The following is a 16,498-nucleotide window of genomic DNA, read 5'->3' as shown; positions in this document are numbered from 1 at the left end:
GTCACTCCTTATACAGGCTAACGAGATAATAAAAAAGCTCCAGGGTGATATGAAGAAGTTAATGGAAAAGATAAAGCTGAAAAATGCAGTAACAATGCAACAAGAGAAACTATTAGGAGAAAAAGAACAAGCATTACAAAAGGAGATGTCTGAACTAAGTAATGTAAAACAGACTCTTAGTCAAAAGGCAGAGGAGGTAAGACTACTTTTACCAGAAAATATTATGTGTGAACTAGAATTGGAACTTGGGCTGAACTGGAATTTAGCCAACGATAGATAGCATGTAGAATTTAACGTCTGCTTCCTAGACTAGACTGGTGGAGTCATTTATCTTACTGAAACAGAAATTTCAAAGCCTAATGTCTGCCCTTTATAGGATTGAGAATGAACATTTGTGTATATTTTATATATTTGTATGGATTGTTGCCAAGAGCACAGATTGGATGAAGTTCCTTTCTTGATATGTGTTTTGACTATTGATGACTAGATTAACTCACATCCATCCAGTGAGCTATTAAAAATGAAAAATATACCGACATGCAGGCACACACCGATAAATTGAGTTGAGTCATAAAAACGTAAAATTTTCAATATAATGAACAATTTGACACTTTGAGGGTCAATAATCCTTTTCTGGTCTAAAATCTTTGACCAGCCATGGTTATTATTTAATATTCCTTGGAACATTTAGAGGAACTTTATTTATTACCTAACAATGATTCAAATATTAATTGAACTGATTTTATATCTCCTCTCTTGATCTAACGAACAATGTGATAGGCAAGGTCCTCTCTGTTTTAAGACAGGCTCATCTGTTTATCGTAAAAGCACGGCTATTGCCTCGGCCATATAAAGGGTGGGTGGAACAAAACATATTACGATTATTAAAAATCTGCCTGTATGTACAGGTTCACAGCACTCCAACTAAATACATTTATGCCTTATCCTTTAACTTATGTTAGCTTATTTACAATTACTCAAATGTCACCCGAGTTTACATTCATATTCTGAGACCTCAGACTCATCTTAATGTTGGGTATTCTTTCACCCATCGTGTATTAGCTGTTGCTTAGATAAAATATATTTTTTAAGTGAGGCAGTAAAAACCCAAACTCATTAAACCTCTTCCAGCTGCTACCAAATACATCATTGCTTTTCTTTGTCTCCCAAATATGGGTATGATTTTGAGTTTGGAGACCAGTTTACTCCATTACAAATGTGACAGATATCCCGTCCGCTGTATTATGAGTTCATTACATCTAGGGCTCCCAGCTTTATGTATTTATTTTTTACCATTCCATTACTATTTATCAATATTTATTTTGTGTTTTGAGAATAGTTGGGGTCATAAAATGGTATATTTTCACATTTATTGAATTGATAGACATGCACTCATACTGCAATACCAGTCTCGCTTTAGCAAACAAAGCAGCCAAATAAAACTAAACCCTACCACCACAGGTTAATATTAACATTATACATCAAAAACCAAGTTAACCCACTATACAAATGCTAGAGGTCCGAGATAAGGAAGAAGAAACTCATTAATATAGAACATGTTCCCACTTGGCCTGTATTTCTTCTTAGATGCCTTACTAGTGCTGTTGATTCTGATCCTCAAAAACAATAGTGCTACATATGCAAAACAATTTTACAAGCCTTGTTTCTTATATTTTGTCATATTCATTGATCTCAGTATACACATCTCATAAAACAGTTCTACAAGTACAGTTTAACTATTCCTTCCATGTACGGTGACACAAACCTGCTTTCACATTAAGGAAAATATTTAGTTTTATTATAAAATCTGGCAAATAATCTGAAAAAAGACCTTTAACAACAAGCCACTAACTCATACACACATCAAAATCATTACCTATCATACACTACATTCATACTCTGACCCCCAATTCTACACATACATTGAGCAACCAACAATGGTAAAACTGTTTTTATTTGTATCCTTAGAGACATTGTAGGCAGGAATAATTTTTCCACGAAAATAAAATGAAAGACCGGTTTGTGTCACAGTACAAGGAATAGTTAAAATGTACTTGTAGAACTGTTTAATGAGATGTATATACGAGATCAATGATTATAACAAAATATACGAAAAATGAATAACCATGGTCTGTAAAATGATTTTGCATATGTAGCACAATTTTCTAAGTGGAGCCAAACCAACAGCACTTGTTAGGCATCTTAGAAGAAATACAGGTCAAGTGGGAACGTATCTTATATTATAAATATTAACATTATATTCATAAAAATGTTAACATAGGCCTGTATTTAAGGAAATCTCATCCAGCAGCACGCCCCTTTTCGTAGAGAACTGGGATGGCCCCAATGATGAAGCATGTCACCGTGAGGAAACTCCGGTGAGTGAGGGGACTCAAGAAAGAAATTTTTTCTTTCTTTACTGACCACACTAAATATTATTTTGTTGTCCGGTCAAAAACAAGACAGGTCCAAGAACCCAGACACTGGGCTCATTATTCATACGGACACCATGGAGAGTCATTCAAAAGAAGCACAATTTTCTATATTTTAACACTTTAAAAAATAAATACAGACTGGAAACAGATTGTTTTCCGTCTGTATTTATCTGAAAAAATCAATAAAAATGGAAATCTTATATCCTATGGCACTTGCAATACAGCAGGCGGGATATCCGTCACATTTGTGACAGCGTAATCCGTCTACCAAACTCTAAATCGACACTAATTTGGGCCCTATGTATTTGCAATAGCAGCAGGATCATCCAGAAGATCTTGGTTTAAGATTTATAACTCATAGCGACTCATCAAGTGGCCTAACAAGCATTTCACTGGTCCATTTTGTTTTTAAGAATGTTTCCTTTCTTAAGTAGCAGAATTTGTTGTGTTTGGTGAGACAAAATGTTGAGTAACGTGTGACAATGACTAACTCTGAGCTTGCCAAATAAGGCAAATATTCAGCATCTCAATTGCACTTCCTTCAGAGTGAAGTTTTTTAACATTTCTGAATTGCATAGTTTTTCTTTTCTTTTTTTTTTACATGCTTTCCAAGACCTTCCATTGCTGTGCGAAATCTGACATCATACTCCTGAGTCTCCAGTCTATGGTGGAGCATAAACACATTTATAAATAATCAAAACTAACTCCGTTGATAATATGATCATATTGACAGTTTTACTTGAAGTGCTTAACCTTTGAGGTTTGAAACCCTTCTATGAGTAAACTCAAAATTGTATGTCCTTTTATAGACAAACATGGTTGTATTTGTATCTCCCTTAGTTTTGCAAGTTTTGTTTCTGTTCTGAGAAATCTAACACAGTCCTGATAGAAAAGTATGGTGAAGCAAACTACCATTGTGTTCAACATGCCTCCACAGCCTCTCTTTTCTGGTGGAGAATCTTCTCATTCATATGCTGTAAAGACAACACAGAGCATGCACCAAATGTGAATAGTTATGTGGCAAATCTGAGCAGTGGTGAAATCTAAGGGTCAAAATATTACAAAGTATAGGTTTTCATACCTCCTAAGCTGTAGGGAACTAGCTTGCCATTGCTACGAGTCAAAGGAGTCCAGAAATGTTAATGGATTCAATTGTGAGAGATTATTCTTTGTTTCTGTCCGGCAGCTATTTCTAAACAGCAAAGGACACTGCAGAGCCATGTGCAACTGCAAACAAGGTCCGACCCTTTCTTACGATGATCTTCATCCACACCATCTTTAGCACTTCTTCACACTTTAGAACCCTGTTCCTACAATGCAAAGGAAAATCATATCCGTGTACAGAATCATTGATCAGGACCCTATCGTTCACTCTAATCTTCTGGCCTTTCACTGATCCTTTCTTTTTAGTGAATTTACTCTTACACCCCGTCCCAAAAATTCCGAAATATGATGAAAGCCACATCGAAAACACAAGCAGGATAAGGTTAAAGTTGAGTGGGTATCTCAGTCAGCAATGATCTTAAGATTTTGCAAGCCCACTCGGAAGAAATGGTAAAGACATCAAACGGTATTTAAATATGTTCCCAAATACAGTGTTACCTAGATAATTTCAAACATTTTGAGCATGCCTTAATGCGATATATCGGTGCCTGCAGCTCCGACCTTGCTGCATACTAAAAGAAGCACATCAGACACAAGAGAATGATGAGTTGTTCTTGCCTTGCCTTTTCTAAGACCACTGCAAACCTTTCCACCATGCAAGAAAGGATATTCCTCAACTGTTAAAATCCAATGCTACTATGGCTCACAAGATCAGCGTAGATGTCATTCAATACCAAAGACTAGAGTGACTAGGCACAGTAATAAATGGATGAGCGTTTGAATATTAAAAGAAGATGTGGCAAGGGAGAGCAGTTATCCATTTACAGCTTGCCCACCCCCAGCATATTGACCTCTGCCATTCTCCGACTACTTTATCATCTTTCTTGTTCATCAATCTATGCACTTTTTAATTCATTGCTCTTTCAACCAACAATGCACTTGCCCAGACATTCATCCATCCAGCGTGTCCATCCTTGCATTCACTTGCCTACTTATCAACCCATGCTTTTGTTCACCTAACAATTCACTCAATGAAGAATTCATTCACATATCATCTATGCACCCAATCTTATACTCAGCATCCATCCACAATTTCATTCATTCTTGACAATCATCACAACCACACATACAAATTAGTCAACTGATGAACATTGATTTGCATGGGAGTCTTTTATGAGAAATGTGTGACACTGTTTCTGACAAATCCAAATAACCACTGAAATTGTTCATTTAAGGTCAGCCTCACAATCAATTGCTGCTCCTACAATGTACTGCCTATGCCATCACAAATAATGTAGATGATGTAACTGGTAAAAAAAAAATCTCACCTTAAAACACCTTAAGATTGACACCTTGGAAGTCATTCTGTGCCTGTGTTGTTATAGGTTCTTCCTTATATTGTTGTATGATATCATCCAGTGCATAATTTGTAAGAAAGTAAGTACCAGGGTCCTTGTCAGAAGGCCACTAAAGCTTGCACCATCCTTTGCCCCTGCCAGCGTTGCCAATGACCGGACAAACACAGCTATATTACACTCCTACAAGTGTAACAATTCAGACTATTGATTGTCCCCAAACCTATAAGAGTGACTTAGTTTTAGTTTAAAAATTAATAAGCAACTGTAGTTGTGCTTCTCTCTAAATTAGACAAGCAGTACCCCCATGTGGCAGACTGTCATAAGTGCTGGTATTGACAATTAAGTGCTGGTGCCAAGCATTGGAAACCACCGGCTCAAATTAAGCACTGCATCTCATCATCAACCAAGTACTGCATATAGAAGTAATCCACTACACACAGCTTTTGGCGGTATGCTTTCCCTACCTCCTTATAGTACCTAATCTTTTTATGATTGGGGACTACACATTGCATAATGGCTAGTACAACAGAGTTTTTTCTTTCACAGCTAGCAAATCATAGTGTGGGGGTCTGCACACACTTCCTGGGTTCTAGGAAAACTCATTTGATGATGGAAGAAAATGCATCCATTTCCAATGGGATGTGTTTAATAATTGAAATTTGAGTTTCCAGAAACTCCGCAAATCCAGGTTCACAAACTCTGCATGGCTTTATGGTCAGGATATAAAATTGCTTAATTCTTCAAAGCCTGCCCCCACCTTTTTGTAGCAAAAATATTCCAAAAACCTCTGAAAAGATTTGATAGAAAACAACAAACAGGCCATAATATAATTAAAGTACTAGCTTCATGCCAATTTTGCTGTAATTCCATACACCAGTCTTTGCTGCAGCAGAAAACACAATTTTCTAAGGGAACTTGAGTAGGAAATACTTTCCATTAGAATCCACACTTCATATTTCTCCTGGATGGCTATGAACAAAAACTGACATGCGAAAATAGAGCGTTTTAGCTAATTACCACATTTTGTGAAAATTTTTCAAATTACATCTAAGCTAGTAGCAGATGAAAAATCACTATTTCAAGCAGGAACGTGGACTTACCCTTACCCCTGATTGTAATATAAATAACAACTTATACTTGTATCATTTAGGGCATTTAATAGTATTCATGCATCTAATTATAATGCTTTCTGTAAAGAAATACAACTTTTATATGTGCTCTCCCCAGAGTTTGTTTATATGGGGCATATTTTGACACAAAAAACTTCTTGTACTGTCATCAGCCAAGGCACAAAAGAGTTAACTTCATTTTTAGAAAGAAACCTCCACTAATGAACATTCCTCAGTGATGTTCTGTTTACCTCTGTGAAGAGAACATCTCTCAGCGGGGTGGTGGAATATGCTATAGTGTCTCTTAGTTCAGATGTGTACCTGAGGGTTAGCTCTGGTTTCCAAAGAGTGTCCTTCGGGAGAAGAATGTCCACCCTATGTCCTATTGGAGTGGGTGGGGCTGGTTGCCCAGAAGAGTGAAGAGGCTGTTTCACCATGCTTACCAGTAGAATTCTTCCTCTGCATTTAATTGCCACTGGAGAGATGGGAACCTAAGGGTGAGAGCACCAAGATTGTGAATAATGCATTAGATTCCAGACTCAGGAGAAGAGTAAAAGGTAACAGGTGTATGTGACTTACAGTGGTGAAACTAGGAACTCTGGGGTGACAAGAGACCTGGATTAGGCAGACCAATGTATGGATCACTTTGTGTGAGACATCCATTAGATGGACTGTGTACCTCAGAGGTCTGTAGTTCCCCATGTATCAAGGCAGGCCCTGGGACCAGTGAGTGACTGCTTTCGAGCCCACCAATAATAAGTGAGGGATGATCCAGGCACAGTACTTTTACTTTTGCCTGAAGGTGAATGGTCCAACAATTTCATCAAGTTGACAGCTGAGGTGACAGGAAATTAACAACTGTTAAAATTAACAGTCCAATCACATTGGGTTTTTGCATTTTGAGTGCCTTGTAAGAACTAGCCTTTGTATGGTGGATGAGCTGTGACATAGGAGGCAAAATGTACCACCTAACCTGACTGGTTATGATGGTGCCCATCACTTTCTGTGCTGCACCTAGGGGACAGACTAGGAGTTACCTACTCAAAGGAACGGCCCATCAAAAGGGATGCACTCCCCAACGGTAGGGTTGGGGTTGGGAACAGAAACTGATGACAGGTGCTGGCATGTCCAGGAGGGTGTGGAACAGACTAGGGCCAGTGTGATGTGACTGAATTATTTATTTTCTGTCATGCTTGTAGAAAAACCTACCAATGCCTTGATTATTCTTTGCCTTCATAGATGCTGGTACAGGTTTTTATCAGGGAATCATCTTTAATTTTGCCTCTCTAGATGTTTGCTTTCTTAGGACTGGATGTGACTTTAAAATCATGATTCTATTCCCACCAATTTAGTCTTAAACCACTGCGAGCAAAGATGCATCATAAATTTTTCTAAAGAATCTGTTTTGAAAAGTCAGCTATAAGTAGTACATTTAAGGTTGTAAATGTAGGACATTTCTAAAATGTGTTGTATATGTTCCTGCCTGACGGGAGATCATTTTGTATCTCACTCCATAGGTTGTGCAAATCTTTCTTTTATGCTGAAAGCTCACTTGTAAATACAAGTCATACTTTTCCTAAGTCTATTTAGGAAATAAGTAGAGAAATCATCCCACCACCATTGTCATATTTATCAAAAATGTAAATGTTGTGGTATACATATATTTTTGGGGAATATGGTACAAAATAATTGTATTATGTGTTGTTCTTCTCAGTCTGCATGCCGGGACAGTAATGAGTTCAGTTCTTACCCTGCTCAGTCTCATGTATTGGCATTGATTAACTCTGATTAAATCTGAAATACCTTTCTTTGAAGAGAACACTAGACCTTGCAGGCTGGAAAGGTAAAGTAACTATGCCATTCACTGCTAGTTGTCTAGGAATGTGGGAAAGGTGAGTGACCAAGAGGAGAAGATAGCATCTCTGATTTCCAGCTGGGGATGGGACATTTGACATAATTATTGTAAATAGGGTCTATTTATGAGTGATGTTGATTTCCCAGCCATGCTCTTGTCACTATTCACTGGAGGGGACCCGGCCTTTGGACCAGCAAACGTCTTGTGAAATAAAATAGAACTTTGTCGTAAATCCAGGAAAATTCTAAACACAATTTAATAGCAAAACCAGCACAGCAGCAATATCTTGGATAGTTCAGACCTCTGTCAGTAAAGCAGTTGTTGAAACATATATGCTATCAAATATAACTTCCATATTGCTTTTTATACTTTTTCTCTACATTAGACTAAATGGAAGCAAAACATGTGATATAAACCAATACAGTCAGGCATATGTCTGATAAGGAGAAGCTTTCTCTCATATGTCCTTGGGATGTTTCAAAACATGGGGTGGTAAGCGTCGGCTTCGTTAGATAATGAGGTATTACATAAGCCAGCCAAGTTTGAAAACAAGCTCATGCTTCTGAACTAGGAGGGCTGGCATACAGAACAAAACCATGGAAGATTAACCAAAGTGCACAATTTAGAGGCTTATAAGGTGCAAGTGAGAATGCATTTTTAGAGCATATTAGTGGAAGTAGAAAAAAAGCTTTAACAGTCGTCTACTGTTGTTGCCCTCCTGGCAAAAACCCTAAATTATATTTATAATACAATGTTAAAACATCTTGACCACATTCTGAATCACATGTGGTCTCTAACTATCCCCTTCATTATTTTCAAAGCAAGTAATGGGGCAGAGCTTTTATTTCTTATTGTTTGGGCAGTGAGGAACACAGGTTAATGAGAACGTAAAGTAAAAACAGAATCACAAAAATGGCAAGTATAATTTCAAACAGCGTAATTCTCAACCCACAAAAATGTCTGCCAGCCTGGACCAGGTTCCTCCTACACTGAAATTGAAATTCTTTTGTATGTAGTTTAGTTATCTTGCACTATTTCTTATATTGTCTATCTGTGCACATTTGCTGAGGCAACTGTTCCATGATGGGTGCAGCATTCAGCACCTACAATAACACAGCCCCCCCTTTTGTCGCTAACTTGTAATCTAATGCCATCCTTTTCTGGATCAGCATTATGGCATGTGTGTCTAAATGATCTACCACCAACCTCAACACTAATGTGGTGATCTCCTCTGATTTCTGTCTTTCATAATGCTTTGTATAAGGCTACACTGATACCATTCATTGGAATTAAAGTGTAAAAGAGTCTAGATGTTGAAGCAGCCGCCGACCCCACCTTCACCTCAAAGGATTGTCACCACAGTGCCTTATTGCAGGAATTATATAGCCAGGATAACAGGTCCCAGTCTAGTCTGAGGGCAGCCATTGACTGGCTTGAGATCCATACATAAAAAATGTATTACCCACTAGGCTGATAACCCTCCTGAAGCAACAATCAAGTGAGGAGGCGTAAATCATAAGGGGTAGATAGGAAAGGAATGTTCTCTACAGCAAAGTCACAATCACTCGTTTCAATCAAAACACTTGAGACATTTGCTTTACAGTGCTCACAGATAAATCCTGGCTCAGTCACTGAAAGTTGAGTCTCCTCTGGCTTACTCTCCACCCCTCTCTTAAAAATTGTCATGTGAGTTCATGGCCATTAGTTAAGATAATAGATTGGAGTGGGTAATCTTACCCTCCTGAACCTAGACCTCCCCTTTTTTCTGCCCACCATTGGTATTTCCTTTTTGAGTCGAGTTTAAAATCCACTAGCTGAAAGACAGCTAATTTTTTGTAGTGTTCAAGTACCATTTTCTCAGCCCGGGTACACGTCTAGTGAAACAGGAAGTGGATCCACTCACGGCCAACATTTTAGTTAGTGAGCAGTCTAGTTTTTCTAGCAGGATGCGGTGCGGTGAGGGCCAGCAGGCTACGCTTATCATGCACAATGTATTTTAACAGCATGTGAGGATACAAGCAGTAACATTCAAGCCCCGATGATTGTTCCTTAGGTGATTGTACCAAGGGGATGCTTTGGAGTAGTGAGTACGGTGTAGCTATTATGGTTCCAATTATTAATTCTTTATTCTCTCCAAATGAGTCACAATAACGCTTATGATGTAATGATTTTGGCTTGATTTTTTTTTTACCTGAACAGTGACTACAAGCTTGCCTTCACAACCGGAGAACTCATGATGCAAACATTTTGCCACATATGTGTATGCAGTGTTATGTACCACGTTAATTTCTATGTATAGTGTGCTTTTTGTTGTGTGTCAAGAGTCACTGCTTTACTACTTGTGATCACCTCAGCAAGTGCTATTGTGAGGTTTGCATTATTTATCACATTGAGGTGACTTTTTGAGAGTATACAACAAATCTATATGGCACGCTGGAGTTAATTTATCAGTTCAAGCATGTTGGTGTTTTTCCTTGTGTTCTGCCATAACAGTGGCAATCTAATTCTCCCATTATATGTTACAGGTTACCAAGTAGGTGCTATTAATCAGTTTCATCATTTGCATGCAGAGAGGGTGCAGTCACTTGTTCTACTTTAGGAATTAAATCAGGAAGTTAGATCTTTGGTACTGAAGAAAAACCATGGGGATTGGCTAGAAACATGTAGATCACTGGAAGGGCAGGCACATTATCACCTGTACTTTCGGCTCCCTCCCTGTTTTTAACCATACCGGCCAGAGGACAGATTGAAATTTAATTTCCCCACCAGGCAGGTATTTCTAACTTCCCACGTAAGACGCCGCCCACTCCTATTCCGTTTATCATTTGGAAAATACCACTCAGTGCTCCTGTGTATTTTGCAAGCCCCGTTCCACAGCAGAACGGGATGAACCCTATGATGAAGCATGCCTCTAATGGGCAACCCTGATGGGTGAGGGTTATATAAGAAAGCCAATGGTTTTCCTTCTATCCTGTGGCAGGTTGGTACACTGATCAAGGACCGGTTCTTTTGTTTTTGAAATTATACGATAAATGGCAGCCAACAAGTCACAGCAGACACAGATTGTAGTGGTGATGTTGAATAAAGGGCGCATCCTGTCATGGGTGCAATGGCAAAGGTGGAGCTGGAGGAGGGAGGGACTGTATCCCCTGCTAAGCTGTGGCTGCATACCAGCCTTGTCTGACTGGTCCTGAAGCAGGGAGCAGTTGCAGGCCCAGGAGTCAAAGAACTATCAATCTGATCATATGGACCGTCATCTGGAGGCAGTGTAGCACACTTTCACTGTGAGGAGCGGAACCATGATATCAGACCATGACATTTCACTGCTCTATTGGTGATGAGCAAGATCTGGTATGCATGCTTACAGTGAGTCTGCAGGGAGGTTTTATTCTGGAATATACCCACAATCCCGAGACCTGGAATAAATGGCAGACCTCCGATGGGCAATGAGGTGAGGCTGCTCGAATGTGAGCATGCAAACTATGGAGATATTTAAACAACTGTCTCTAGTACTGTAGAAAAACATTTGCAAGTTCAGTTTGGAAGCAGTCACTGGTGGGTCTGAATACAGTAACATAGGTCGGCCCAGGAAAATGCCACATGCTCTTAAGCAAGCTGTTTGGGATGGTACAGATCTCATTGACTATAAAGCTAGAGACAGAGCTGAAGGCTACTTCAACTGGAGTTCGGAGCAAATCTTGGCTCTCATAGTATTGTGCATCTCTACCATTCCAGGAAATTCTGGGTGGTAAGCACAGTGAAAGTATTGGGTGATCCCTAGAGCTTTGTATATGTCCTGTAGTAATGCTGAAAAGACTTGTGGTCATTGATCACTGGACATGGGAAGGGGGACTTCGAATCTGGGGATAAAAACCCACAGGAGCCACTTGGCCTATGTGGTTGCACCTGCTCTGGTACAGGGATAGGCTTCATCCCACCCTGAGGACATTCAAGCAGTTTTAGTGCAGATTCGGGGAGCTATATTAAATATATCTGGAGGGAAACACATGCATCCCAGGGGATGGATGGGCAGCAAGGTGGTCTTTATACCCAATACTACATTGTGGAATTGACAGGTGGCGCAGGAATGGCAATAATTCTCGACTCTAGAAGGAAAGAAGGGTGTATACCAGTGGGTTACAGCAGCGTAAAGCATGTCATACCTACCCACATGAGCAACTCTGTGATACAGCACAGGATGGTGAAGTTTGGAAGCAAGAAATTCGATGTGTCCTCATTCCCTCTGAGTCCTTTCTACATCCCTTTGTAATTCAGTTCTGCTTTTCTGATTCAGAGGCTTTCTTCCTCAGAAGAGACAAATTATTAGGGGCATTTGTAAAGCGCCTGGTTTACGCCCATAGGCGTGTCCCCGCTCTATGATAAGTGGAGTACGCAGTCCAAGCAGCCGTCACAACCGTCTATCGTCTGAATAAGTGAGTTTTCAGTTTCCTTCTAAACATGGATTCCGAGGACTCCATGCGTAACTCTGACGGTAGGTCATTCCAAAGCTTCGCAGCCAAGTATCTGAAAGACCTTCCCCCCATACGCGCTTTCTTGATTTTAGGGATTTTAAGAAGTCCTATGCAGGAGGAGCGCAGATTCCTAGTGGGCTCATACCTGGTGACCAGACTCTGTAATGGGACAGGGGCTTTGCCACCCAGAATGCGGTGACACATGGCGAGAGCTTTGAATTCCACCCTGCTCCTCACAGGAAGCCAGTGTAAGGTCTGAAGCGCTGCCTTAGAAGAAGATCTACTAGGAAGCTTCAGAATGAGGCGAGCGGCAGCATTTTGCAGCACCTGGAGGCGATTAAGAACCTTTCCCGTGGCCCCCAGATACAGCAAATTGCCATAGTCAAGGCGTGAGGTGACTAAGGCATGCACCAGCGTCCGGCGGGCCGCGGTGGGCAAGAGATCGAAGACCTTCCTCAGAGTTCTTAGAACTCCGAAGCAGGCCCCTACCACTCGTCCAATCTGGGGGCCAAAGGCAAGATCAGCATCCAGCCACACCCCCAGATTCCTTGCTTCCTGACGGGGAACAGGTGTCTCTCCTAGGCAGGGTGGCCACCATGCCGACGACCATACAGATGGGCATCCCCCCACCACAAGCACCTCGGTCTTACTGCCATTAAGTTTCAGGCAGTTGGCGGACATCCAGGTTGCCAGTTCTTGCATGCACACTCTGAAATTGTCCGCCACCAGACCAGGCACACGTGAGAGGGATATAACCAGCTGCGTGTCGTCGGCATATGACACAAGGCGTAGTCCATGGCTTTCAACTATGGCCGCCAGCGGGGAGACATAGAGATTGAACAAAGTCGGGCTCAGGGACGAGCCCTGCGGCACGCCCTGGCCCAGCCCAATCTCCCTAGAATAACATTCTCCCTGGCGGACCTGAAAGCACCTGCCCATCAGGAAAGACCGAATCCACCCAAGCGCAGCCCCTGATACCCCTCCGTCATTCAGACACTGTAGCAAGGTGGAATGAGCTACAGTGTCGAATGCTGCGCTTAGGTCCAAAAGGATCCGGGCCATGGTCTGGCCCTCATCCACTCCCTGCCGTATAGACTCTACTGCCATGAGCAATGGTGACTCCGTCGAATGGCGAGGACGGAAGCCAAACTGAGAGTCATGTAGTAGGGAGGTTTCCTCTACAAAGGCCATCAGCTGAAGGTGTACAATCTTCTCAGCAACCTTCGCCATGTATGGTAGAAGAGAGATTGGACGAAGATTGTCTAACTGGTCATAGCTGATGTTGGATTTCTTTTGGAGAGGAAGGACTACTGCACATTTCCAGGCGTCAGGGACTGTATCGGTCCCAAAAGAAATGTTCAGTAGGTGGCGGATATACGGCTCTAGTATGTGCAGACTGCCCATCAGACGCCTAGGTGTAGTAGGGTCTCTTGGGGAGCCAGATTTTATTGCTCCACAGATCTGGATGAGTTTTTCAGTAGGCGGGGTGACCAGTGTAGTTAACACCTGATGTCCTCTCCTAACCCCGCACACAGCTGTAATTTCGGGGTCAATGGTAGTTTGGCTTGGGAAGGCCGAATAGATAGTTGCTACCTTATTGGCGAAAAACTCCGCTACTCGGTTACAACTGTCCACCGTACAGAATTCTTCTGGGACTGCTGCAGGCTTCCCAACCGAGAGCGATTTGTAGATTAAAAACAATTCCTTCGAGGAGTTTTCTGCTTCCCTGATCCTGGTGTCATAATACATCTTTTTTGCCTTTCTAATTAATCTATGATAATTGCCCCTACTGACAACATAGTCCATTCTAGCTGTAGTGGCAAAATCTAATCTCCACTGCCTTTCTGCACGTTTGCACACACTCTTGGCCATGCGCACCTCTTCTGTATACCAAGATGCCGTTTTCAGGGCTCGTCCCTCTGTTCTACTCAGGACAAGTGGGGCAACCTGATCCAGGGCAACCCTAATGCGCTGGTTCAGGTTATTATTAGCTTTTTCCACATCCTCTCCCCCCGGGTCACCCCCCATCATGAGTGCCTCATTAAACCTGGCTTGGGAAAAGTTAGCCCATCTCCGTCTCGGATGATGTAATGCTATTTGCTCCGGTACTATAGTTCCCGGGATATAGATCGAGAAGGGCACCAAGTAGTGGTTCAACCAAGGAATAGGTACTGGGGTCCTGGCCTCCACCTGTCCCCAGTTGGCAAAAATGGGGTCCAATAAGTGGCCCCGCAGATGGGTGGGAAGTTTACCTAACAGCACAAGCTGAAGCGCGCTCATTGCTTTACAGAGGTCCCCAGCCATCTTATCCACAGGGTCATCCAGGTGTAGGTTGAGATCCCCCAACACCAGGAATTTATCCGTGCGCAGGGCTACCTCTGTAATACCTTCAACCAGGTTATCAATGAATCTGGTAGATGGGCCTGGTGGCCTATATATCGAGAGACCCTTCACATTGTACCCTCCATTGACTTGAATGGAGAACTCACCTGCCTCACTGTCTTTGATGGCCGTCGGCTCTAGATGGCAACGTAGGCCCTGCCTGACAGCAATGGCTATTCCTCCCCCTCTTCCCTTTAGTCTATCTTGATCAATGATCAACCAAGATACCCTGTACCCGAAAATAACTAGTACATGTGAAGAGGAGTTATCTGTTTGTTTACTGCCCGACTCAAGCCCTGTGAACATTCTGTCCAGGTTTGAGGGGCTGGTCACCAAAATTGGTTCCATGCTCATAGCACCCACAAAGGGAGTCAGGGAGAACAACTGCAAATGGTTTGATCAAAATTGCTCTAAGGCAAGTAGGGTTTTGAAACAGGCACTAAAATCTAAACCCAGAGACGGCGATCTGATAAGAAACCTTCGCTTGGCCTATAGGAAAGCTATAGCTACCAGGAAAAAGGAAATCAAGGCCAATGTCATTGAATCCCTTTTAGACCCCACAGTGTTGGGGAACAGTAGCAGGTTTTGGCAAATAATTAACAAACCTTTGTTTGATAATCTAAATGACACAGCCCTTGGGACAAATATCTCAGAGGGGGAGTGGATTTCCCACTTCAGTGCAATTTTTAAGAGTAACGAGCTTCAGGCAGATTTTGATGTTTTATCTTTGTCTGTGACTCCACTGTGCTTCACAGTACAAGAGATCGTTAGGGGAATACAGGGTCTAACTACCAATAAGGCCCCAGGCCCGGACGGATTACCACCGGATCTGTTTAAGTCTAATATCCCTTTCTGGGCTCCGGTTCTTACTGCTGTAATCAATGCAGCGGTGATAACTGGGTGCCCTAGAATCTGGGGTCTTTCCACCATAGTCCCCATTTTTAAGAAGGGCGATCGCAGTAGCCCATTATGTTATAGGCCCATTTCTTTATTAAATTCAGTAGTTAAAGTGGTGGGGGGCGTAATTCTCAACAGGTTATCCACCTGGGCTAAAGATAACAACATCCTTTCACCCATTCAATACGGGTTCAGAGCAGGTCATTCGACCATCACGCAGTGCCTGAACCTATATCTTATTCTCAGCAAGTATACGTTGGCAAGACAAGGCACTGTCTACATGGCATTTATGGACTTGTCGTCCGCATTTGACTGCGTAGACAGAAGCCTACTCTGGGCTGCCTTGCTGAGAATGGGTGTAGAGAGTAACCTTGTCCACTTCCTCGCTGATCTGCACACAGATACCAGAGCGAACGTCCGTTACTCCCAAGATCTTAATGTAACGGATGATTTCAAAATAAATCGTGGTGTTCGACAGGGCTGCATCTTGGCCCCTTTTTTATTTAACCTGTATATCAATGAACTGGAGGATTCCCTCCTTAACGTAGAAGCAGATTATCCCTTAGTCGAACGTAGAGGGGTACCTGTATTACTCTACGCAGACGATGCTGTTCTTATTTCAAGAACAGCAATCGGCCTTCAGAAACTTTTAAACTCCTTCCATAAATTTATGGAGTCACGTGGCTTGAGTATAAATAACGCCAAGTCTTTCGTTATGAAAGTAGGCAAGGGTGGTTTGAAAACTGACCATTTTAGTATAAATGGCGAGAAAATACCATCAACCAACTCTTTCTCTTATCTTGGGGTTCTGCTTGACAATAAATTGTCTTGGGGCCCTGCAGTCTCCAAGAAGAAGGGAGCAACAGTAAGGGTCAATGCGGCCATC

At 41.8% G+C, this 16,498-nt stretch overlaps 1 protein-coding gene across 2 annotated transcripts in view; it reads left to right on the top strand.

Annotated features, from left to right (window-relative positions):
- Window positions 1-16,498, top strand: part of LOC144818336 (spindle assembly abnormal protein 6 homolog) — a 711,311-nt gene that overhangs the window by 360,917 nt on the left and 333,896 nt on the right. For both annotated transcript variants that reach the window (XM_078675666.1, XM_078675665.1), the window contains exon 11: window positions 17-196. In XM_078675666.1, the coding sequence (XP_078531792.1) occupies window positions 17-196 (180 nt within the window). The remainder of the gene's footprint in view (window positions 1-16; window positions 197-16,498) is intronic.

This window comes from Lissotriton helveticus, chromosome 2_1 (genome assembly GCF_964261635.1).
Source record: "Lissotriton helveticus chromosome 2_1, aLisHel1.1, whole genome shotgun sequence".
NCBI classification, from domain to species: Eukaryota; Metazoa; Chordata; class Amphibia; order Caudata; family Salamandridae; genus Lissotriton; species Lissotriton helveticus.
This window is presented reverse-complemented; position numbering and strand designations above follow the sequence as displayed.